A 27433-nucleotide genomic window follows, 5' to 3' on the forward strand; every position below is an offset into this window, starting at 1 on the left:
TTAAATCTACAATGACGCATCAGCAAAAAAAAACTAACTTACTCAAGTTAAACGTATGGTAACTGTAACAGCAGTGATGAAAAAAAAGTTCACACTTTAAAAACTGAAAAAAAAAGTTATTAGCTTTTAATAAACTATTCCTAAATTGAAAAGTGCTTGTATGGATACAATTTTACTAAAAAAAAAAAAAAATTAGAGTGATGGAAATACAATGGGTGAATGGGTTTATAGGAACCGTGAAAACTTTACATTTTCAGATGATTCAATAAAACAATTCGTATTAAAAATTATAACAAACAAACAAACAACATTCCCGAATTATTGCAAATGAATTGATTGCTTTAAAAACTTGTATTAATATTTTAACAAGACTTTTGGCAATTGTCATTCGATAAACAAACAAAACATTCTTCTATTTTGTTATATTTATTAACCAGTGCTTTATAAATATACGGTGGGTTTCTGAGACCTAAATTTTGTTTAAAACATATCATCACTGTCATTTGACAATATAGAGGTAACAGCTATGTTTTAAATGGATCTTTTTTTCTCAGAAACCCACAGATAGAGAATAAAGTGAAACATGTTTTAACTAAATTGGTGTCTATATTACGTAATAGGTCTAATTTAACTCATAAACAATGAGTCTCCTTAAGATATATATTTCCTAGGATTAATAAAAATCTGACTAAATTATGAATTCATCTGTAAAATTTGATCTAGACTCGAGTCGTGATATATAGCACTGAATATTGGATGCGTGCATCTAATAATTCATATTAATCAATACGAATATCATCGATAAAAATTTCAGCCGCAGACATCTTTATTACCTTTTTTCACTAAACATTTTTGAAAAATCATTACATAATTATAAATAAAAAAAGCAGCTACTTCTACTTAAAAAAAACTGACGAGTTCTAAACTAATATTAGTATAAATACTCAGAGTTTAAGACAAATGGCGTTTGCTTCGATATTCTGCTCATACAAAGATGTATAAAAGTACCACATAAGGGACTTTGTCATGGAATAACTTTGCTGATAGCAGACGCGAAGCGAACAACCGAATACATAATATTTTATAATAAGCATTATGTAGACAAAGGAAATTGAAATCATCATAAAGTTAAAATAAGTCATATGACTATAAAATCTTTGTTTTATACTAATGTTGTTCTGATTCAGATTAGAAGACGACGTTTTAATTCGTAGCTAAATTATATTACTTTCAAATAATTTATAACGTAGGAGTTTTAATTAAAAGTAAAATAACACTTATCTGTTACACAATCCTATGGGACAAAGTATAAGTAGAAATGCTCAAATGAACTAATTGAAGGACTAGTCGTCTTCGTCTGAATATCACCACATGTGCGTCTCCCGTATCTCGCTTATGATCTGACCGGCGCGCTGCAGAGCCTGCAAACATAAATTACACATTTATAAATTTCTTTAAATTAGACAAACCACTGTATCCGGACTGTATTTGTAACGAATTAAAGCAGTTAAGGCTCCTTGTAGACGAGGCAACGTAAATATTCCTATTGGTAATGTATGACCGCATCGCGAAAATCGAATTGCGCGTGCTCCGTACACAGAACGTTGAATCGACGACGCGAGTCATCTGTTCAGTCAGTATTGGTATAGGAACTACCCGTCAACTGTATAGATTTGCTGCGTCATCTTAAAATTTGTATGACTCCTGGCATTTCTATGCATATTGTATATTGCTGGGATTCGAAGATTTACGTTGCCTTGTGTACGAAGGGCCTAATTCATCATCCACCAACGGACTTTATTTTAACGTAACACAACAAACAAATAGGGAAAAAACTTCTTAGAGCCAGAGACGTATTCCATTACACCTAGTCAGTCAGTAGACGCAATCGCATAAGGCTCATTTCCACAAAGCGACCGCTACTGATAGTCGCACTATTGGAACATGGATTTAAGACATTTCGTACCTTGAGCATATCGGCGGCCTCCTTCCTCCTCTGGGCGATGTGTTCGGACTCATTGAGCAGGCTCTCGGCCTGGTCGGACTTGTAGAGATGCGTCACCAGCTCCGACTGCAGGTTGTCCTTCACGTAATTCACCAGGAAGTGCATCACGGCCTTCGGGACTGAGTCTTGTATCGATTTACGTACTATATAGAAGTACGATTTTATTAATTTCTCTGAAAAAAAAAACAAAATAAAAGCATTTTTATAACACACCCTATGGAAAAATGTTTGTTATTTGGTATAAATCATTGATGTGTCTATACAGCTATGATTCTGTGCAGATGATATTTTTTGCTTTGAGATAATTTTCGAAATTTTCTTCAGCACTGTAGCAATTGAATATTTTTGTATTAGCAATTTGACATATTGAGTTTTTTTGCGATATTAATTACAATAAGACCATATGATTCCTAAGAGACATAAATACCTAGTAAATAATTCGGGCTTGATAAAATATAGAAGAGATATGAGATATGTACGAGATTAATGCAAAAGCATGCTGTTATATTTAAAAGAATTCATGCATTCTAATATTAATAGAATAATAATTATAAACATAGTCTTTATATAGTATTAAAATAAGTGCGTCGAAATATGTAGAATAAAAATAAAAATATTTTTTTAAGCGTCAATTATAAGGTGTTCATAATAATAGGTGTGTGTTTGAAAGGACTTTTTATGACGATGGAACAAGATGCTAAATAATTTGAAAATATTATATATTTTACACTAATATTAAATACAGTCACACCTGGATAAGCGAGAATCCAAGGGATTGCGTTATTTTTCTTTCTTACCCGAGTTTCTCGCTTAAAATGAAACACGCCTAAAAATATCAGTAAGCCTAACGTAGTATTTAGAATCTAATATGCAATCGCATTACATCTTTCCTTATCTTTTATTTTTAATAGTCGACTTATGAGGATCGTAGAGTGAATATATTAAACATTCTATAACAATAACAGCAAAAAAGTTTATCAATATTAAATTATAATAAGTTATTATAAGCATACGTAGTATTAAATTTTATATACAACATATATCATGCGAATGTTAGAAGCGAGAAGCATAAAGGTGAACGCTCATTACACGCACCCGGCAACTACAACAACTGACAGTGGTAGACAACAACATCTACCAGCAATACCACGACCACAAAGAGGACGCCTCAAGTGGATATCATTCCGCGTACACTCTGATGAGTGTGCGTGCTCATTTCCTTACCAATCTTTTCTTAAAAGGAATGGATAGGAAGTGCATTTGACAGAGAGGAGGCAAAAGAAGGAGACATGTTCTCTGTCTGTGTCCATCTCCGTCTGTTAAAAGTAGGCAACGCATATGCAATTGCGAATGACTGGGCAGCTATCACTTTGCTATTCCGGTGAATTAAAGTGACCACTCGATCGTATGCCACCTTATGATATAAAAAACGCGATGTTTTACAATATGTTGCCGGGTGTTTGCAAAGTATCGAGCTGAAGAGCAGATGTAAGGTGGTCGGAAGCAACCGGTGAGGCTAGCAATGAGGCCAGCAATGAGACGAGCATGCCGCGATGTATCTCACCGACTAAATCACCCATACTGTTCAATTGCATCATCACAATGCCATCTAATGTCTTTTCATTAGTCTTTTGGCTTGGTGAGGTCTCGCTCCGTCCACCTACCATCATAAATTAAAAACAATACTTTAATGCTTGGGTTAGATTACGTGACTACTATTCAGTAATATAAATAAAAAAAACACTACTTCCAAAAAAATAAACACTGTAACTAACGAAATATAAGTTAACATATTATACTTTAAAGGTGGAAATAAAAGCAAATTCATTTGTAGAAATTAGAAATTGTTCTTTCATATTATTTTTATAAAAAAAAATGTATAAGGCATTTTATTAACTTACACGGACGGACGAAAACAATAACTAAATGTTATTATGTATGAAAAAATAATATGAATAATGTAAACAATGAGTTCTTAGCATGTGGGATGTTTAAAGAAATGTGATAAATATTAATTTATATTAATATAAATATGTTATACATCTAAAATTAGCAGTGAGAGCCATGATGTTAAAGGGGTAAAAAAGTGGTAACTAAAACTAAATTAAAATTAAACTAAATATTACACTTCTAAATAATTCTATGTAGCTAATTACTCAGAATCAACTTATTAACTTTGTAAATAACTTATCTTCTCAATATAATAATAAAAAAATAAAATCCCTTTTCCCCGAAAAATACCAAAAAAAAACCGAACTTAAATCTTTAACCGTCATGCTCAGACTACAATGTTAAGTATTCATCAAAGGTCTCTGAGTGTTGAAAACGTTTAAAGTAATCAAAGAAAACTTACCGATAACATCACAGTCATGCTGTTCCCTATCGGAGAGCTTCCTCGAGGTTTGACTTGGCACTTCGGGGAGCAAGTTCACAGGCTTCTGTGGAGTCAGCACTTTGTTCTCAAGAGATCCATTAAACTGAAACAAAAGTATCATAATTTTAATGTCATATGTAAAGAAAGTACCAACAAATTGAAACATAATTTACATATGATTAACAAATTACAAAACGCCACAAATAAATGGATACCACAATTTTCAATGAAGCTTTAGTTAAGTTGATTTGTTGCTGAATGTTTCATCATTGACTTGTTTAGCCATTTTCAAAACTATCTTAATTGTTACTGTTAGGAATAAAACCCGACACTGTGCCGGTGTACTGGCACAACCGTCTATGTCTCCTCACTAATCATTCTGACATTTGACTTTGGTAAAGTAAGCGCGCCATTCGCGCCAAAGGATTGTAATTAAAAAAATGTTTAGAATTACTTATGTAATTAATAATGTAAAATGTAAACGAATGTTTAGATAATGAATGGATGGATGTTTGTTAGAAAATATCTTCAGAATGGTTCTATAGATCTTGATAAAATTTGGTACAGATTTACACTGTGTGAAAACTAACAAGCCTTACAAGCTTTTTTGTAATTACTTACTTAAGTAGTAAGCATTAAACTTAACGATGATTATTTTACACTGGTATTGCACGCTAGGAACTAAAGCGGCTGAGTGATAAATAACTATTTGTCATATATATGTATATGATAGTAATATTTATTACCTGTGCCCCGGTGGGTGAATCGTTGTTCGCAGTTTGCGGGGGTGATCTATTTTCATGGCCGTCAGTGATGGCCGGCACATGCTGCAAGCGATATATATTTTATGATTTAATGATTATATATATTATGAAATATCCAATTACTTAAATACAATTAGCATTTACCATTTATTCGACTTGAAATTGCAAAAATAACTATTAAAAGATAAACATATAAAGAAAAATTGAATAGAGTGAGGGAAAGCAGAATTAAAGTCAAAAAAATAAATCACACTAAAACATGCTTTAAAAAAAATAAACTTTAGTAACATTATGCATATGAAAATATTATTTTTAAATGTTGAAACATTAAATTAAAATTCCAAAATTGACATTCGACGTGCAAGTAAAAGACAATGCACATGCCTTTCAATAGAATTAAAGAAATGTGTGAAAGAGAGTCCTGATTGGTTAAATTTTAAGATACAGCCAGTTATTACATGAGTTTGTAAATGTATATTTCACAAACATTATAAATAATAAATTACATACAATATAATTCTATGAATGACTTGAGTACATTATATAAAATATCCTTAATGATTTTTTACAAAGTTTTATAACAAAAATGTTGAGTTGAATCACACAACAATTTCAATGAAAATTATTATGTGTGCGCAAAAACACTGCAATGTATGTAAACTCGCGTAGTACCATACCTTATTGTATGTATCCCATACATTTATCAAATATACCAAGACGGACCCTCTTTCACCCATTTGTTGTAGAAATAGCTACAAAACAATATTTAAATCAAACATTCTGTCTTCATTTAATATATATAAACCACATCAATTATAATTTTTTAAATGTATATGTGCAATAGCATTAATGATGTTATGAGAAATGTCATGTATCAATCGATGTTCATATGTTTAAGTTAAAGACATGTACATATGTGAATATAACTATACTATTATGAAAATGTAAGTATTTGTTTTATTTCTATGTCTTTAGTGTAAGCGACTAATTGCTATAACTTCTCATCTAGAAAAGCTATACTTTTAATTTTTTTTTTAAATAAAATGGTATACATACCTTGGTATTAGTGGGTTAGTCCCGATGGAAAATCCAAAGCAATGACAAAATATAATAAAGCAAAATATATACTTTGAACATGGTTGGTACCGTAGAGGTGGGGCGCGGAGTCTTCTGCCGGTAGACCGGGCTGTGGTCTTCTATGAGACCGTCCGTGCTCTTCAGAAGACCGGAGACCAGCGCAGCTTCACGGTGGAAGTCTGGATGTTTTGTATTGATGTAGGCGAGCTCGATGGCTACTAAGTTTTCAACCTATGAACAAAACAGTGAATATGGATGTCAGACTCAACTAGGTAATAACAACCGTCTTCAAGTGTGAAGTCTAGATTTTTGTATTGCATTTTATCTCATAATAGATAAATTACACATATAATTTCTATCTCTCTACTATTTCCTCTATCACAGCTGCCAACACAGTTCGCATCACGTCTCTTTTCACGTCGGTTTTTGAAAGTGGATTGACGGGGGAGAGGCATAGGAAAGGGAAACATGCACCTCCCTCCTCCATCAATTCTATGTTTTAAAGATATCTTTTAAGAGATAACAAACTGAGTTATTATATTGCCAGAGTAGAGTGACTGACCATAGAGTTGGTGGCGGGCAGCCTGGTGCGCAGCAGCTGTGTGACGACGTCGACAATGCGCTGGTGCAGTCGCGGGAAGCGCAGCATCTCCTGCTGCACCTCTGTGCCGCAGTGCTGCACGATACGCTGCATCTCTTCGTGTACCTACAGATAATTCAAAAACATTAGGTGAAAAGGGTTACATCTCTTATATCTAATTATCTACTGTGGGGAAACGGATACGCAAACGAGTCTTTATTGTTATAAAATGTTTCCATCCATACATACAACCAAACATTTGCATTTATAATTGTAGTAAAATTAGTACTTTATCATGCACTAACTTCAGTATGTTTTTTTTGGCGACAATTTAATACTTACTACTAAATTTCTTATTCGCTGCTTTAAAGATCCAAGAAAAATATTACTACTAACAAAGTCTAAAATCTGATTAAATCATTGTGCTATTAAACATTATTATAATATTTGGTTTACCAATTCGACACACCGAAGTGAGGGATCTTCCAGTCTTCTGATTTGTCTTTTGACAAGTAACTCAAAGGAGACCTCTGGTACGAATAACGCAGGTCGGGGGCCCGTTGCGTTACGGATAGCAGTAAGAATATCCATTCTTGTTAATCCTGTGAATTAAAAATAGAATTATTATTTAAGTTCATATTAACTGAAATGTTTTAATGTAAGGACGGTGGGTATAGTATGAAAATTCGTCACAAGCGCCATCATATCGTCATCAAAAATAGTATGAGATTTTTGGTTTACTTTACGCCCGCTAGGGGCGTTGTACCAATTTCAATAAAAAATTTGTCGATGACATTACAATGGTGATTTTCGCAAATATTCGTGCTATAAACAATGAACTAAGTCATGTACTTTCATCTGTATTTTAATCTTTTAAGGAGAAATCTTACCAACTAATGGGTGTATAGAGTCCAAAGTCCTTCCAAATGTCTCGTGGAATATATAACAGATTCTTGCACCACCGCACAACTCTGTAGTTTCAATATTCCTAGCTGTACCTTCAATAGTAGAGCAATACGCACTTGCGAACTTTGTTATAATTTGCAACAGAGTCTGTGACTTGTCAGATACATCCTCGCCATATGAGTTCAACAATGATTGGAACTGAGATATCATCACGTTAACGCGAACCTGGTGATAGAAAATACAACATTTCGAAAATACATAATTTATCTCTACTCAAATTCCTTGTAAATAAAAGAGCATATTTTATTATGAAAGAGTAAACGAAACATTTTTTTTTGTCTAATTAATCCTTAAGTTTTTCTGATACGAAGGATTTAAAGGAAGCTAAGGCTTTTATTTTGTCATATTCAAAGAAAATGAAATAATTTCGTGACTTTAAAACACAAAAAGGCACATTGTAATTTAAATTTGTTTTTTCTCAAGTTTCGGCCATTCATTTTAAGTGAAACATTCGTAAAGTCATAACTTCTAAAATATCCTTTTAGTTTATCAATACAAAATTATGAAGTAACAACAGGAAACACTATCATTAAAATAGAAATAATAAGTAAATAATGACTATGCAATCAATTTTCTAAAGCAATTAGACGTACCTTGAGCTCGGGCAGGCAATCCCTTATATGGTGCATGAGCAGTCTGTTTAAGGTCTTTGCTAAATACGGGGTACCGTTCCGCGTTGCTATGGTCGGGTACTTCCGCTGTAGGTAGGTCGCTTCATCCTTTAATGCATCCTATAAAAAAAAACACTTTATGAATTTCAAATATTCTACATAGATATTGTAGACAAGCGGTTGCCCGCGACTTCGTCTCTGCAGAATAAAAAAAGTACGTTAAAGTCCCATCAATATCGGACGATCCGTTCCGGACATGACCCGGAACAAACGTGGTCTTGCGGACATACAGACCGATAACAATTGGTTTTCGTTATCAGCAATGCAAACACCTATGGAGGGTCGGCACAGTATGCATTACTCCTCCATACATCTCCATCAGTCGTCATATCCGAATGGTAGATTCTTACGTATATCCTCTTTCACACAATTCATCCAAACTTTCTTTGGTCTTCCTCTGCCTTTGTAGCCATCCACATTCAATCTCATTATTATGTATAGTGTATAGATATCATAATAAAATTTACTTGTCTTTAAATTCCACTTTGGATTGAAAACTCAAATGAATCATGTTTTAATAACAAAATGCAAGGTTTTATAGTGTATCCACAACAAAGGAATAGAAAATCATGTAGCGTTCTGACATTGATTAGCGCATTCGATAAACTGTGAATTGAGAAATTAATTTAAGACGACGTTTAGACCATGTATAATAAAAGACCTACACTATTGAATAAGTAGGTTAAAGACTCGCAGTCTAGTGAAACTGCGGAGCTATGAAATTACAATTAGATATTGCTATTTGAATGTGGTGAAAGTAATGAAAATAAAAAAATAGCTCTAACAGTGGAAAAGGTTGAGCGCACGGGGAACTAGAAACGCGATGTAGATTATACAATTCAAATGTTATTTTCATAGGTGTAAGATAAATAACAAACGGTCACTTAAAAAAATCAAAATGGTATGTTGTAAGGTAATATAATGTCGCAGTTTTGTTTCAAATAGCTATAAAATTCACTGCTTATGTAAAATCGTTCCAAGTGGACTTTGAATATCAGATTTACGTTTATAATATATTACAAAATAAATTGATTCTACATAATGTAAATATACGGAAATAAATAGTAACATACGTGTATTATTTATTAGAATACTAGCTGTCACCCGTGACTCTGTCCGCGAGGAATAAAAAATAACGCAAACTGGAACCAGTTATACATCTAAACAAAATTTCCGTTGATCCGTTCAGACTTCTAACATTCATACAATCAGTAAGAAATAAGATGTAGATATCAAATTGTTTCATACCAAAATAGTCTTATTATCGATGATGTCTTGCTGCGAGCGGTTGACAACGCCGATGATGCCCAGCTTGACGGGAATCACACGACCGCACAGAATGTCGATCGCGTCAGTCCCTATAAATATATACTTCATTATATATATTTTATACGTGTATAGATACCCCAAACAAACATGTCTCATTATTAGCAAGATGATTATGTTAACGCTTTACACAGAAATTAATTTCCCACATTGTTACAACAAAAACATTTGTAGAAATATTCAATGACACTTTATGTATTTTTTTTAATTGTTGATATGTAAATTCATCGAAAAAAATTAACAATTGCAAATTTTGGCAAACGCTAACGATAAATTTTCTTTTTTTATATCATAAGGTGGCAAACGAGCGAGCGTCCACCTGAAATCGCTGAAATAGCGAAGTGACCGTTGCCCATAGACATACGCAATTGCATATGCGTTGCCGACCTTTAATCGACGGAGGAGAGGATGCACAGAAAGAAAATATTTTCCCCTTCCATGCATCCTCTCATCCGGAAAGTCCACTTCCACTTCCCATCCTTTCCTTATGAGAAAAAGGGTGGGAAGGGAAAGTGGACTAAATTAGCCCTCCGGGACGCACACTCATCAGCCGAAACGCGGAATTGCTTCCACTTCACGCCTGTCTTCTGTGTGGTCGTGGTATTTCACCGGGCGAGCCGGGCCAATTCGTGCGAAGATGTCAAAGCGGGCTCTACCACTGTTATAATATACTCTAACAATTATACGACATATTTTTGTGATAAGTAAAAAATGATTATAAAAACAATTCTCAAGCATTAAGAAACAATGAAGCACGTGTCTTGGTGGGAACATGTTTGGATACAATTAACTAGTTAACTTTTTATACTATTGGCATCAATCTAGAGTAATGAATAGACATGTCCATTTACCCTTTTACTAATTCCAACGTAATTAAAGTACGTTAAAAGTTCTAATATTTTTTTTAGGTGCTGATTAAGAATAAAACACTAATGGTCGTAGGTGCAATTTATCATTTAGGTTAATTTTTACTTAGGAAAGATAAGGACAAATTAATTGTTACATATTTTTCCGTGTATATGGTGTTCAACGTAAACATAAACATTGGAAAGTTGATTCAATTCTGATAGAGTATGATGTTTACAATTGAGTAAACATCATTGTCACACCAACAAAGACTCGGATGTGAAGTCAACAGCTCGAAGTAACATAATACAAATTGTAAATGATCTTTAATGAAAAAATCACGGTCAACATTATACTGCTATATCAAAATTGTATTCACGGTAGAATAAATTTGTAATAAATTTTCCTGTGTTATTAAGTACAATTATATTAATATTTTAAATTAGATTCTTTTTTTATTGCAAGTTCTTTTATGCTATTTTAGATATTCACAACACCCTGTATATGACCAAATTTACAATATAATTTATATGATGTAATGAGAGCGTATTTTTTAAAGAGTAAAGTTATTATATGAGTAAAGACAATACATTTGACAATACACATTTCACAAGATTTAAAATTATATTTTACTCAGAGAATGAAGAATCTTCTTCGCTTTTGGAAAAAAAAACATACTAACCAAGCATACCTCGGTGAAAAAAACCTCGGAAGGTAACTTCCTTGTCTGAGAACAAAAACGACGGCGACTTTTGAGGTCAAGACATCTAAGATCTATATGAGATCCACAAATTAACCCTAACACGAAAAATACGAGCAAGTCGTGGAGTTCCATTAATCTAGTACTAACTACTAACACCACTTTACTTATAATTGTATTTAAAAAGTAACAAAAATGGAGGAAAAAACTCATTATTATTTTAACAGCCGTAATAAAAATAGCTAAGTACAGTCACCACTGAAAAAATAAATTAATATAATAGTGTTTAAGTTTACCAGCATCCATGAGATCCAGCTTGGTAACAACGGCCAATGTCCTTCTGCCATCTGGATCTACCTCCTTTGCCATCTTTATAGCTTCACTGGTCGCCATATCCGTGTTAGCGGCTGTCACCGCAAGGATTATCGAATTTGGATTTGCTATATATTTAATAATTAGGTTCCTTATTTGATTTTCAATATCCTCAGGTTGATCACCTATAGGAACCTAATATAAATATAAAATTCTATTAGAATTTCAACAAAGAAAAACGAACAATGGAAATTTTCTGCAATATTATGAACACTACAGCGCTAAATGCCTTATTATATTACTCATCCTTATGTGTTATTGTTGAATCAAGTTTATCATGGAGAGTCATTGTCACATAAAACTGTTTCCTTATCTAGACTGGAAAGTAATTATAAACTTACAAAATGAAGTAAACCATATTTCATGGTTGTCTACACTGCAGTTAAAAAATGCAGATATCAACAAACAGCCTTTGGGAATATGGGAACCTATTAATTTGCCTGTGTATTAACCAAAATAGTACTTACTTTTGTAATACCAGGAAGATCAACCAGTGTTAGATTGACAACTTTGGTAGAGTATATTTTGAGATTGATGGGCTCTGGACAGATGCCCTTGTTGCTGCCCGCCATGCGATCTGTCTCGCGCTCGATTTCCTGACGAATTTGATCGAAGTCGCCGTATATCTTGTCTTTTGTGTGCAGGAATTTGCCCCATTCTTCTAAATTTACTGTACCTAAAAAATTCAATAAATAAAATTTCTGTGTTCATCTTTTCTTATTATCTATATATCTCTCATTGGAAAAGAAATAATATTGAATAGGATTACATTCATTAGTTGCCTAATTCTTATATTATGGTGTAGTATATACAAAAAACTGTATTTGTTAAGACTCGCATTAGATATACATTTGATGTTTAATAGTGTTAAAGAAGAGGTAATCAACGGACAATAGCATAATTCCATAAATACTACTGTCCTGTTGCTGAGCAATGCAAAGGATCATGCTAATACTTGTTGTGGGTTTCCAAGAGCAAAATCTCTGTTTAAAATACACTGTTCTTTCTGTTCTGTCAAAGTTTGGGATGAAGATATATTTGATATAGAGAATTTGGTGTCAGAAACCCATGTTTAGTGGGTCAAGTACGGTAGGACAAGTACTATCCAACTGTGGCGATAATTGTCCAATATTATAAATCTTATTATGAGTTTTCTACCTTGAAACTGGTAGATAGATTAATAAAAACATGAAAACATAAGAAAGCAAGTGATATTTTTGTTTGGTTGTAAACTAAACATTCATTAGTGTACCAACCTTTTGCACTAACTAAATTGGATACATTGGTTAATAAATTCCATACATTATTTGATATATCCCCCTTTCTATAAACTGTAGGTAATAAAATAACACAACTTAAATAATGTATACTGTAAAATATTTCAAAATAAATTCTATTATGATGTTTATGACTGTAACAGAATATTATTAAAGGCAATTATTAATCATGACTTGGCTTGAATCCAAAACATAATGGAAACAATTAATTTATATTATCAACATGTTTTCTCTTAATTTTGTTGTGTTCTTCATATTATTAATGTTAGCAAAGTTATGGAAAACTTGAAGATATTAGTTGAGCTGCTATATTTTTACACATAGTATATTAAATTATAGTGAATAACCTATATACTACATATCACACTGTAGTTTGGTTTTAAATTAGTACAGTCAGCAGAAAAAAAGTTAATTTTTTAAAACATTCAAGAAATTATGCTCTACCAATATTACATTTTTTAGATATAACAAACATAATATACCTAATCAATATGATGATAACACCTTTCTTATCTATAATAGGTTTTTGTGTGAAAAAAAATTGGCAATTTAACATGCTTCATTTGCTAGATAAGTTTAACCTCAAAAAATTGGGCATAACAAAGTAAAATAATTAGTGATACATTATGCTTATGCTTTGTATCGCTGTACATTCAAATTACCCTAATTGTCTTACAGTAAAATATTGATTTATTAAAACTATGTGAAAATATATTGGACTAAATGTCAAACCTTAATTTTTCATACTAGCAGTGAATCTTGTTCATAGATTATTGTCCCAGTTAATATAAAACTGGTGCTAATTACATAGTAATTGCAAAAACAGAGTAATTACAATTGCATTCAATTGATAATGATGACTTGTGAGAATCTTATATAAAAAGCATAAACATTGCTTTTATGTGTATTTGCAGTCTAAGATAAAATGGATATATAGAGATAGAAATTCTGCATTTCATCTATTCAATGCAATAAATATTAAAATCAAAATTAATATCAGGATAAACTAATATGAACTAACTACTTAAAATGATGTTATAATAACACAGTTTATAAAATATGATGAGATGACAACATGATTTGTAATGTAGAAGTATATCAATGATGTGATCAAAAAGAGAAAATTTAAAATAATACTTCCCTATATCCAAACTTTAAAATGAAGTCAAATAATCTTCGAAAACTTATTGTTTAAGCCATGCAATGTCACAGATAATATAATTTTAGGTTTGCCAAATGGTTTTATTAAAGTGATAGTGGAAAAAAATGATAAATATACCTTCTTCAGCTGAACGATGCTCCTTGCTGTCTTTCGGGCTATACACTAATTGAAGGATCAGTGGACGCCGGGTCACGATTCCTGGACCACGGGGTAGAAACGAACGTCCCACCAAACTCTCTATAACAGAGCTTTTTCCGGAGCTCTAAAAACAAAATCACGGATTTAAGTCTATACATTAAGTAATAATTCATATGCACGTTAAAATTAAAATAAAGCTACATTTTTTTCAGCGTTTACACTAAATCGTTATGAACTGAAAAGGATGGACAATGACTTTTAAAACATTTTTTAGAAATGGGGACAAAGAACTTTAGTGACATCTTTACATAACCGTTTAATTTTTCAAAGTACAGGTCGTTAACTTAAGATATTTATATCTAATTCTGCAGTATGAATATTCTAACTTTTTGATGAGCCAATTAAAAAATTATACCTGCGTTCCTAAAACTATTATTTGAGGTAACTGAATGGCATCAGCTCCGACGGTATTGAATACATCTTGTAATTTGTTTATAACTGGTATAAGGGCTTCCATATTTAGTTATGATATCACCAATACTGTTTAACAGCCACGAGAATAAACGTTAATTCTATAACTATTTAAAATTTTAATTCAATTAACATTAACCATCAAAACACAAACCGACCGGTTCCAGTTCCAGTCGGCCATATTGATTTGCCCGCGAAGTGCGTGGTAAGGTTGCCATTTGCCACGAAAAAGTTACCACTTATGTTTTTTTAAGCACTGCAAAATCATTGTAGCTGTAGTAAATTTCAGTAGCAGTTGCTATAACTTTTACGCCCTATCTTAATCGACGAGACAATAAAGAACCTCGGAGTCGTACAACAATATTAAAAACTAAAACTACAACCATATATTTATTTTGCATATCGATTTTTATCTAGATTTGTTGTGAAATGTAACAAAAAGAATGTATCTTTATTGTTTTTAAAACGGTAACTTGTTAAACCTGGCAATAATATTTGTTTGTCAATGTCACGTCAATAATCAAAGCATATTTATGATCTTGTGTCCGGTAATATAAATAAATTGATAATTGTCGAAAATTGCAATTTGTCAGGTCTTCTTTATTAAGTTCTTCATTTTCAGATATCTATACAATTCATTCTTGTTAATATTTTATTCATATAACTGAAGTATTTCGTCAAAGTTAAAAATGATGTTCATTGCCGAGGTACTAGCTTTGTCCCACAGCGATAGGATTGTAAACATTTGATGTCATATTCACTAACCTTTTCTGTGTAGGAAAGCAAACTTGATTCTGGGAAGTACACTACAAATTCTCAATCCATACAGTTTGGACCCTGGTATATTTCGTACGATGTTAGTTGCATATTACCAAGTGTCTGTTCCACAAAAGTTGTATGCGAACGAGACGATGATCAATTTTGTCAGTTTTGTGTGTAAGTATTTCACAAAAACAGATCTAAAGTATTAATATTATTATAGAAATTTTTAATATTGTCATTCTAGTTACTGCAAGGAGTTGAATATTCCACATTTTCCTGATATGGTGTTTCCGAAAAACATTCTCAACTTGTCGCACGCAAGTGGTGCATGTATAAATTTCAACCCTTTGGATGCTTTAAAGCGGGTTTCAAGTAGGGTTCAAGCAATTGAAGTTTCATGCGCTGAAGCATGGCAGGAATCAAGGTCAGATTTTGGTACAAATTAAGTCATGCACATAAAATGACGTAAATTTTTATATCCTTGATTTAAAACTAGCAAATATTTTGGTCCTCAGACCAGATGCTGAAAAGAAGAAACAAAACTTTGATTGGACATTTTCAACAGATTATAAAGGCACATTGAATGACAAAATTGTTGTGGAGCCAACAGATGAGAAAATTAATTTTGAAGTGTTGAAAAAAAAAGACCAAATACTTTTTTATCAAGACTTGACATTATTTGAAGATGAATTGCATGATCATGGAATATCTAAACTCTCAGTAAAAATTGTAAGAATTGCTATTATGTTTTAATTATCTTATGACATTATTTTTGAACTACAAACTGTCAACATTAGTCACATTAGCTATGTATATGTTGTTTAAATCACAAAGGAGCAGAGAAAATGTTTTGTTGCTATACAATATTAAAACAACAATTAATTTCAACTACCCTCTTTGAACAATATCAAACACATGATTACTTTGTTTTTCAGAGAGTGATGCCATCATATTGGTATGTGTTGCTGCGCTACTTTTTACGTGTAGACGATGTTCTAGTTCGTTCCCATGAGACCAGGATGTTCCACATGTTGGACTCAAATTATGTCCTCCGAGAGTTTACTGCCAAAGAATCAAGAGCAAGTGATTTAAATGTAAGATTTTTTAATTGATATAAATAATATCACCAACTCACTATACATCCCCACAGTAGAATTGTAGCCGGCATTGAATATTTATAAGTACCATTATTTTCAGATGCCAACAACACAGATGAAAGAAGCAGATGATGTTGTAGTGTTTCTTCCGGTGAAGCACATAGAAACAGAAAAATTAATTATAAACTTTGAAACATAAATAAAAGATCTCCGTAATGTGATTTAGGTTAAGCAAACAATAATTATAAATACATGTTCCTTAGAGTATGCTATGTTTTTCTACCTACCCTGCCTAAATACTGTAATTTTATCATACAATGTTTAATCCACACTATGTTCTCCATTTATGCCAAATTTCATCCATTCATTGCCATACTTATAAGAAAAAGGGTGGGAAGGGAAAGAGAACTAAAATTAGGCCTCCAGTACCACACTCATCAGACGACAAGCGGAATTGAACCTTTCTTGTGTGGTCGCACCGGGCGAACCGGCCAATGCGTGCGAAGATGTTAAAGCTGACTCTACTGTTACCAAACACCACATATTCTTTACCATCAAGGCGATAATAAAATTATCTTTATGAACTACTAGCTGTCGCCCGTGACTCCGTCCGCGAGGATATATAAAAAAACTTAGTGTAGCCCACCCATAAAACCATCCACATCACATCCATCTAAACATTCGCATTTATAATTTTGGTAATAAGTTAAATAAAAAGCATCTCTTCAAGGCATAAATTCGACAAAAAAAAAGAATAAATAGTATCCTATGTCCGTCTCCTGGCTCTAAGCGACCTCCACCACACCACCAATTTTCAGCCATATCGGTATAGCCGTTATAAATAGTGTAACTAACACGACTTTCTTTTATATATATATACAGACGTTGTCCTGTCTATTGAAATAAAAAAATAAAATTAAAATTCGAATATTATTTAAAATTTGACACTGCGATGGTAGCGCTGTCAGTCGGATCCAATATAAAACATTCCAAAATCAACAACTACTAATAAATTAAAAATTAATTAAAAAAACATTGTCCAGCGGACAAAATTGTCAATCTAAACCATTCCCAGATCCCCTTGAACACACACAAAAAATTTCATCGAAATCGGTCCAGTCGTTTGAGAGAAGTTCAGTGACATACACACTCACAGAAGAATTATATATATAAAGATAGATTATCCAATTTCAACCCACTAGTTCGAATGAAACCGTCTAGTAATATCAACAAAGCTTGAAGAAGCCACCTGTTATTAATATAATAAATTGACAAATATCTTAACAAGAATCACTTCTTTGATAAGATTATGTAATATTGATATAATTATTACGTGTCTAGAACGTTAAATTCTTTCTCTTGTATATTATCTAATATCACGCGGAACTCACTCGAAAACAATGCCTATTAGTTCGTCTGTCTTATAATTTTTATATAATTTTTGATATCGAAAACGATTGCCGATAAGCATAATCGATTGCATTTTGCTGTGAAAGTATTTTGGATTTTAATAATTACTAATTAGCTACTTTGTCATATATATTTTTAATTTAAAAACTCCCTACTCCTCAGTTTAGATTTTTACATGATGAATTTGTAAAAAGCTTGAAAACTATTAAGTATTTGTTGTTAAATCCGCCCTTCCCTCATTTTATACCTGGACGGAATTAATTTTGTAAAAGCATTTTGCTCACCTCACTCACATACCTGTAATAGAAAGAAATCAGTGTGGAAAATTTCAATATTAATATTTAGCATGAAATTAATAAATGGACATAATACAATCAACTTCATGCTAAATAAAATACTTGAAAATCAAAAAATCTAATATGGCGTGGATCGAATCCAGGGCATATAACAAGTCAATTGCTTAATCCACTGCGACCACACTTTTAGTTGCTGTTAGTTGAGACGAGGTATTGACGTTTTTTAAAGGTATTTTTAGTTATCTCTAGGTGTTACGCAAAGTATTGTTTGGGAGATTTAAAAGATAACGATATCAAACAAATATCTTAATTGTTCTTTAATTACATATCAGTGATTATTTTAGCTGAAAGCTGATAAAATATTTACACGATTGAATTAACAGAATTATAATCAGTTTGGGTTTGTTATTGTGCATAGTTATGTGATTTGTGCAAGAAATTAATATGAAATAACAAAAATGATGGGATTACGATGTACATTTGTATTAATTATATTTATTGGTGAGGGTCCTTTTTAACACTAATTTATGAATATGACTAATTAATTGTTCGGATAAAATTAAAACTGTTATAAGACAAGTATCTTGATAAGGTATTGTCAAGCTTTGGTCGAATTTTGACACAAAATGTACCTATTGATAAAAAGTGGAATATTTCCAAGTTACGTGTTAGAAAATAATTGGTAGAATACGAGGACATCTCATGCCCGCAACGGTCTTTGGAAATGTAAAACACGATATAAAAACTATTTACTTATCAATTAATTTAAAAATCTAACTTAGTTTTAATTTAATAATTAGTAAAAAATTACTTTCCTCATTAGTTTGATATTAATTTATGTTACAAAATTTTAGTTTCAACATGTCTGGTACAAAAAGGTTCATCTCAAAATGTCGTAGCTATTAAGGTGCAAAATCTTTTTAAAATGCAACACGGTTTGGGATGGCCACACACACTTCGCGTGGCTCAAGGAAACGAGGCATTGCTGAAACTTGATAGAATTTTGGAAAAACAAAATTCTTGTGAAATCACTCCACCCTCAGGCCTAACTTTTAATGTAAACTCCCCGCCAAATACGAGGTAAGCAATTATTTACAATATTTGATGACCTATAACAAAAGTATTTTGACATCTTCTGAATAATAACGAAGTATTAACAAAAAAACTAATATTAAGCTTTTTAAGATTTTATTTAAAAAATTATGCGATAGATTAACCGTGTTTATTAAACATGCAGATATACAAAATGGACCGACGGATGCGGGGTAAGAATACGAAATGTCTCAATGAATGATGAAGGTAGATGGAGATTGACCGCACATGGTTCAAACAAACTTACAGGATGGACGGAATTATTCGTTGAAGGTATGAATTGTTTTTTTTTAAATATTATTTGGTGGCAAACCAGCAAGCGCCTACTGTTTCGCTGAAATAGCGAAGTGATCCCTGCATATATGTAGACATCCGCAATTGCAGATGCTTTGCGTACCTTTTTTTAATCGACGGAGGAGGGGACACCCTGGAACAGAATGTTTCTCTTTCCTAAGCGTCCTCTCCTCTGATAAAGCTTTAAGAACGCTCTTCGTAGTGATTTCTTGTATGAAAAATTTCAAGTTCTCATCTTACTTCTGACTAATATTATAAATGCGAATGTTTACTTGTATGGATGTTTGTTAGAAGCTATCTACAGAACAGCTCAACGGATCTCGATGAAATTTGTCATAAATGTAGAACATGGCCTGGAAACACACAAAGGTTACCTTTTTTATTAATTTCGCGTGGATGGAGTCGCGGGTGATAGCTAGTTTTTAATCAAAATGATGGTGCCTTGAGTGATAGTCTACTCCAACTACACTGATGTAATATGCAAAATCAAATATTTTGTCGCAGTAATTCTCAGACACAATAGTTATAATATTAATTTTATTATGTGTAATGATGTTAATGCGGTTATCACAATGATATGTACTACAAGCATGACTAACGACTGATATCCGAATCACATGCTTAACAACATTGTTGCAACGAGATTTTAATCATGATTAAACGAAATCAGCAAATGCTATCTATCTAATATTATAAATGCTAAAGTTTGGATGTTTGTTACCAAGTATATACAGAACGGCTAATAGGATCTCGATAAAATTTGGTATAGATATAGAACACAGTCTGAAGAACGCATAGACTACCTAATATCCAGAATATGTGTACACGGCTCCCGTGGGATATGTTAATCTTGTTTGTATATATTTGTTCAATAACCCGCAACGGTTTTATTTTCTAATTTATTGAAATTTCCCACAGAGGTAGAGTATAATTTTTTTTAATCTGCACGAACGGAGTCGCAGGAAATACGTAGTTATTCCTAATTAATCAAAATACTATTAGTTAGATACACATCTCTACGATTACGATGTCATTTTGATCAGTTCATGTTTGGACTTAGAACTTTGGCACTGAATATATTATTAAATCTTATTATCACATTTTTTTATGTAAATCTCTTTTTGCAACTATTTAAATTATAATAACATGTTTAAATTTTTCTCACCTGATTGTAAATTCAGGAATTAAAAAAAATAACGATCTTAGACTCCTTCTTTTAACACTACGACAGTTACGGCAATGTTGCAAATGATGCAATCATTGCTCAGAAATACTAGCAGGCGCGGCTATAGCCGGCACAACTAGTCGGCAAAGAGTTCTTGCCACAACAGATCAGGATAAAGAGCATACCTCAGTCCCCTACTAATTCACTATTATACGTAACGTGGGTCATAAAATGTCGCGATGAATAATCCAAATTCCTAGAACAAACTTCTTTGGCATGGTTAACAACAATGTTAGTAAATATTTATAAAACCTTACGCTAACCTTCTATAATTGTTATTATAATCTATTATTAGCGTAAATATAATAAGTGCTTATGTGCGATTAAAACACACGATCGTTTGCAGGGCCAAAGACATTGATATAAGAACAGTTAATGTTTCGTTGATGTCTTTTAACTTAGTTTTTGCTTTCAGAATCTAAATTATCGTACACCGCGTCACCAATATCTCTTCAAGACGGCCAAACAGAGGCGAAAATCGAATTGACTACGTTGGAGAATTCTTATTGCTTAGTGAAGAAACCTTTCGCGGAGAGTTCATTGGTATCTGGACATTGCAGTGTGACGCTTGATCGTACGACCAGAGCTATACAAGGCGTGTGGAACGTACAGCTAGGTCTGCCTGGTCAAATCGCCGAGTTGGAACTACAACGACATATTACAGTTGAAAGTAAGAACTCATTAGTTCAAATCTCAATTGCTTGTATTGTAAAAAGATACTGGGACTCACCTTCTACAATTTTTACCTCTCCTTTCTCTAATATCTTTTCTACATACGTTTCCTTATAATGTTTCTTCTTGTAATACATCGGCTACTATTGTAAAATTTTAGCTGAACGCCTGGATGTTGGTTACATAACAGAAAAGAGTGAAGACAAGATGCATTTATATTGTAATATTCTTCACACATCCAAGAACATTACGTTTTGTCGGTTCCAGAAGTCATCGGAAAATATTGGTTACAATGTTGTTGATGGTCTCAGTGATGGACGGCGCAGGTACTTCATAAATTATACAACCACTTACCTACACAAATACGTCTTAGGAATACTTTGTTCATGATCCATAAGCTGTGACCTGAAATCAGTAGGCCAGTCCTGATGGTAATACCGAGATACACTGGATTGGACGTTGACATGGTCTTGGTCTGACGATGAATAAAATAATAAATACAAAAACAAGAAAAGCCGGTGTAATGTTGTATATAAATTTCTCCCTATTTCAGCTATTTTGGCAAAGGTTTTGCAAAGAAGCATTGCGGTATGACGATAGAAAAACCAACAGCTAAAGACTATGGAACATGGCGATGCTCTGTCGGTGTGCAGATGTGGGTAGGACCAACAATAAGATCCCAACCTCCTATGCAGGCTCTTATAAGTGTTGCTCCTGATTCGAGAAGTAAGTATCAACTTTTATTAGGCAAATAATATAGACAAGCTCTATTGTTTTTGTAATACTGTCGGTGAACCTTATTCTCTGTGTCTCTTTAATATTTATAGGAATAAACGTTATAATAGGAAAGTCTTTAATCAGGTTCCAGAATAACTCGCGAGTTACAAAACTCTAAGATGGAGGACATAAGGACTATCTTCGTTCAAAACAATATGACTTTTACCATCATGTGCAGAGCCACCATATCCCTGTCATACTGTTGGTTCCAGCACCCGAATGGTACTCAGTACACTCCCGGTAGACTGGAAAGTGAAAACCAATTATTCTGGTAAGATTCTATTAGTAAACCAGATTGTTTTATTATTTTTGTGATCTTAACAGAGGTAGAAGAGCTTTCAAATTTAAATCTATTGGAAACAAGACTGTGACTGGTGATATAGCACCATAATCTAATATATCTCCAACTTTAACATATTATCTAAGAGATCTACGTTTTACTTAATTTAAATTTATACCTTAATTAGGTATACGGGAGAAAATTTCCAAGTTGGAGACTGTGGGATCAGTTTCGCACATGTTACTCCAGAAGATGCTGGTAAATGGACTTGTCATATGGGTCCTAGAGAACAATTGGGAGTGGAAATAATGGACAGCGTTCTTATAAGAGTAACCGGACCTCTGGCTGCTAATAAGAAAGAGGTTGTAGCTCAAATTGGCGGTTCAGCAACTCTGTTCTGCCATACTGCCAACGGTAACAGACCCTTGGACTATTGTAGATTCCTATCGCCAACCTTTGTGGGTATAAGAGTCGACCAGACGGTGAATGAAAGTAGGTAAGTATTAATTGAATTATTAGACCTGTAAAAAATTGACGAATGAGAATACTTACATTGTATAATAGTTTATAATAATATGCGGTAGTTAGATTATAATAGCTTAATCATTACTACCAGTTTTTACTATCTTTTATTTGTAAATACAGTAATGGTAATCAACATTGTAATGTAATTTAATGTCATTAGTGCTTCGATAAAACGACATCGATTGTATCAACTTTGATGTGTTAAAAATGTTTATCACATTTACCACAAATAAGCTGTCGCCCGCGACTCCGTCCGCGCGAAATTAGTAGCCTATGTGGTCTTCCAGACTACGTTCTATACGTTTGCCAAATTTTATCGAGATCCGTTCAGCCGTTCTGGAGTCACCTTCAAACAAACATCCATACATCCATCCGTCTAAACATTCGCATTTATACTATTAGTAAGATAGATGTAAAGGAACAAAGTCTTCGGAATGAGGGCTCCATATTCGGATGCAGGAATAAATGTTGTAAAATACACTTTCAATAAATAATCCAAATTAATACATACATATTAAGTTGAGTAATTTTTCAGTGCAATATTAAATCGTTACTATTTCACACCAAATCGAAGTCTTGATTACGGAGACTGCTCTTTGACCATAAACCCTGTTCACGAGGATGACATCGGAGAATGGACTTGTGCCGCTTTGATAAGCGAAGAAATGTTAGAATCACGGGATAGCATCACTGTCTATGCTAGTGGTAAGTACAGTCCTGTGCAATAATTCAAGAGAAAAGTTATAAGTCGATGAGGGAAGTGAGTAAACATGATGAATCCAGTGAAAGATGACTTGATTAGGAATGATGATAAGAGAAATTATAGATCATTAAGGCGCTTCTGCTTCTATTGAACGCATGTAAAATATTATACCAGTGCAAATTAAAGGGGCACATAATAGAGAGAAATAAGCCAGCTGACGAGATGATGTTTATGATTACAATATAGTAGTCAAAAGGATCAGCGTACAATAGATATTCATCCTGTAAGTCATGTTTTTGTAGTTCGCTTTCTTTCTAAGTTTTCTGATTTGATATGATATATGAAAAGAAATGTTTACCTTGGTACATAAACACGAATCAACATGCTCACTTGAATTATAATTATAATGTCTTTATCAGTAAAAAATCTACTTTAGAACTGCGTAATAATAATTTTATCTTATATTGCGCAAATTCATCTAGACTTGATAATAATTTCATTCCGTTCATTAATAATCATTTTTTATTGATTGCAACTTCAGTCGGTGTAATTGTATACTGCTGCAAATGATTTCAACACCGTAAAACTCAAACGACGTGATCCTTATCGCTCAACAAAAGAATTTGTTGAAGACATTTTAAAAATTGATTGTAATAAGTTTTATTTCGAAATTATAAATGATTTTTCCTTGCGACTAAGGCTAAGCAATATAAATGTACAGTTGCGGAAATCTGCAGTGTTCCACTTACAGAATAATAGCCTTATTTCTTGCAACCAAACAAAATACGCCTCATCTTCTAAATAACAAATTAGAACAGAGAGTTGCGCAAATGATTTGATAATAATAAAAAGCAATAAACCGTGTACCTCTAACTGACTTTATACAGACACCTTTACGTCTTACGTCTTAATGTGTACAAAACGATCAAACATCTGTAGTTTTTCAGGTAGAAGACCGTCAGATTCCCTGATAGTACATAGTTTAAATTGCTTGGAGGGTTCTGTATAGTAAAGTATCATATGCTATTGGTTTATTAACGTTTATTTGTTTTATTTAGTGTTTTGTTTTTGTTTCAGTTGAATCTGCAACAAGGTTCACAGCTGGTATCATTGGTATGTCAGTAGGTGTAGTGGTATTGTTAATGGCTCTTGTTGGAGTATTATGGTATAGACGATATCGACCAACGTTCTTTTGGAGAAGAAGGAACGCAGCAAGTTCAATGGATAACATCTCAATGAACACACACACATCAAACACAGGCTCAGTTGAAAGCGATAGAAGAAATTAGGTGTAGTTTTAATGTTGATGATCGGACGAACGAATCTAGGAAGAGGTTAGACGAAAAAGGTTTGATTAAATGTTAAGTATTTATATCTATACATTCGTATTAATTATATTAAGAAACTCCATAAGACAATAAAGCAAGAACATTATATGCAGACTTTGATGTTTGGTAAGTTACCTAATATATTTAAAACTAAAAAGAACTTCGTTATACCGCTAATAAAATTGGTTTTCCCATTCACCAAAGCTATGGCATTTTTTCTAAAACCAATATAAAAGGTTTGGTAATGTTAGATATTCATATGTAGAAAACCTTTACCTAGTGTATACAAGACGGACTATCACGGTCATGGATGTTACCAAGGTCTCTTTGCAATAAATCACTTATCATTTTACAATATTATATGATGAGACTAAGACAACCTTCACCTAGTAAGTTGATTATTCACGACAATGCCTTGCTATCCAATATTAAGCAATGTGATGTTCTGAGCGCTGTCGTATTTATACTTTTAAAGAAGTAATTTGGCTTACCACACCACATTTCTTAAGACCGAAATATGTATATTTATTGCAAATGCGATGACAGTCTTTATGTTAGAAAGACATATGTTAAATATAGGAATGAGAGAAGAAATGCTGTAAACGAAGAACTTTGTTATACTTCCTATTACCTCTAATTAGAAGGTAATACATAAGTAATAATCAACTAAACCGCACTAGGTCGGTATGGTTGACTATGGCCTAGTCATCCTTGACTTATGGTAGGCTCCTAGCTTCTTAGTGGGACGTTTAAGGAGCTGATGATGTAATAGGTAAATATGGTGATAATCATTATGATCTTTAAATTAAGAATTTCCCTATCCATTGATAAGATCGTTTTGATAGTGCTCAGTTATCAATATCTACGACCGATATAAATGAAGATAATTAACTTATATTATAAATTCGAAAGTTTACATGGATGGAAGAATATTTCTTTAATTTTATATATAACAATTGCATAGCATTCTTGCGTCTACAACTTATTTGACACAATATGCACTTTTTATAACAGTTTACACGGTAGGTAGCTAATACAAAAATAATTGCAGGAATATGTTCATATTTGTAGCCAAAGTAGTAAACAAAAAGAGATGTTTTTTTTTTGTATTTTTCCATATGTAGTTATCGATATGACTATACACCAGTACCGTTTTATCTTAAAATTTTTGGACACGCTGTATACGAATGGGGTTTGTTAGAAGGTAAAGTAGAATCGTCGTCCAGTAGTCGATATGAATAGACGTGCGTAATGTTTTTTAATATTATAATTTAAAGTGACTGCATTTAAAATTAAGTTTTATGTGATTTGAATACGGTCTTGTTTTAAATATTGTGTTTATCAGTGAGCGGTGAATGCATCATACTGCGACGCGATTGAATTAGTACCAACAATAATAAAAATACTCAACTACCCTCACACGGTGCGTTGTAAAATAGGGTGACCATGAGTTTGATGCGCTCGCCGAATAAGGATAATAAAACAGGCGGCAGCGAGTCTTTTCCTGATCTACGCAACCTTCCCACTATGGAACAACGTCCAACACTGCGGAAGAGAAAGCAACCGGAAGAAGAGTTTAATTTTAAGGAAGAATTTCAAAACTTCAGAAAAGAGATATTACAATTTCTAAATGATTTTAAAATTAATCAAGGGGAATGTACAGATAGAATATTTCGAGAAATTAACGATTTAAAAACGGAACTTAAAAATATTAATACTTCCATGGAAAATATATTGGCGGAACAATATACAATGAAAACTCAGATAGAAAATCTTATTAAAGAAAATTCGAACACAGAAAATAGAATAAAAATTTTGGAAAACAATTTGAAAGACCTAGAATACTCTAAAAATGCTCAGCCGGAGGAATCATCACGCTTACATCATGAAAAACTTATAATAGAACTCAAAGAACGGTCATCTCGGGAAACGAACATTATAATTTTTGGCATACCGGAAAACTCAAACTCCATTACTACTGCCCGACAAGAACATGACCTGCAGGAAGTATTAAAGCATATAAAAGAAATATATTCTGATTGCCCTAAACCGATAAAACTTTTCAGATTAGGAAAGTACATACAAGGTATACATCGGCCTATAAAAGTGTGTTTTACCTCGCGAGATATAGTTATGTACATCCTTCGCAACAAATCCAAAATAAGTAAAGACATCCGCGTATACTCCGATCAAACACAAAGAGATTATATCAAAAAATTACGCGAAGAATTACAAAGCCGTCA

At 32.8% G+C, this 27433-nt stretch overlaps 3 protein-coding genes across 6 annotated transcripts; 2 read left to right on the plus strand and 1 right to left on the minus strand.

The window, feature by feature from the left end:
* Positions 1-1156: 1156 nt before the first annotated feature.
* On the minus strand, positions 1157-14924 carry Drp1 (dynamin related protein 1). Of its 4 annotated transcripts, none has more exons than XM_013319727.1 (15): positions 14674-14924; positions 14238-14382; positions 12149-12357; positions 11606-11816; positions 9686-9795; positions 8360-8497; positions 7691-7931; positions 7257-7402; positions 6783-6926; positions 6290-6451; positions 5126-5206; positions 4359-4482; positions 3570-3665; positions 1967-2178; positions 1157-1421 (listed from the first exon to the last, which is right to left on the minus strand). In XM_013319727.1, exons 1-15 carry the CDS (start codon positions 14773-14775, stop codon positions 1365-1367), a joined length of 2178 nt encoding a protein of 725 aa, XP_013175181.1. In that variant the 5' UTR covers positions 14776-14924; the 3' UTR covers positions 1157-1364. The 4 variants fall into 4 exon arrangements, with proteins under 4 accessions (XP_013175181.1, XP_013175180.1, XP_013175182.1 ...); XM_013319726.1 differs by having other exon boundaries at positions 6272-6451; XM_013319728.1 differs by lacking the exon at positions 5126-5206 and having other exon boundaries at positions 6272-6451.
* A 280-nt stretch (positions 14925-15204) lies between these two features.
* Positions 15205-16855, plus strand: LOC106123420 (TIP41-like protein). Its single transcript, XM_013319731.1, has 7 exons — positions 15205-15277; positions 15352-15436; positions 15508-15665; positions 15736-15915; positions 16007-16220; positions 16427-16585; positions 16689-16855. The coding sequence occupies exons 2-7, from the start codon at positions 15419-15421 to the stop codon at positions 16785-16787; spliced, it is 828 nt and encodes a 275-aa protein (XP_013175185.1). The 5' UTR covers positions 15205-15277; positions 15352-15418; the 3' UTR covers positions 16788-16855.
* A 1839-nt stretch (positions 16856-18694) lies between these two features.
* On the plus strand, positions 18695-25301 carry LOC106123418 (uncharacterized). The gene is made up of 10 exons (XM_013319730.1): positions 18695-18795; positions 19149-19374; positions 19532-19659; positions 21321-21575; positions 21738-21903; positions 22131-22303; positions 22439-22625; positions 22822-23130; positions 23695-23864; positions 24940-25301. Exons 1-10 carry the CDS (start codon positions 18753-18755, stop codon positions 25149-25151), a joined length of 1869 nt encoding a protein of 622 aa, XP_013175184.1. The 5' UTR covers positions 18695-18752; the 3' UTR covers positions 25152-25301.
* The last annotated feature ends 2132 nt before the right edge of the window (positions 25302-27433 follow it).

Source organism: Papilio xuthus, unplaced genomic scaffold, assembly GCF_000836235.2.
Source record: "Papilio xuthus unplaced genomic scaffold, Pxut_1.1 DF826115.1, whole genome shotgun sequence".
Classification (NCBI taxonomy): domain Eukaryota; kingdom Metazoa; phylum Arthropoda; class Insecta; order Lepidoptera; family Papilionidae; genus Papilio; species Papilio xuthus.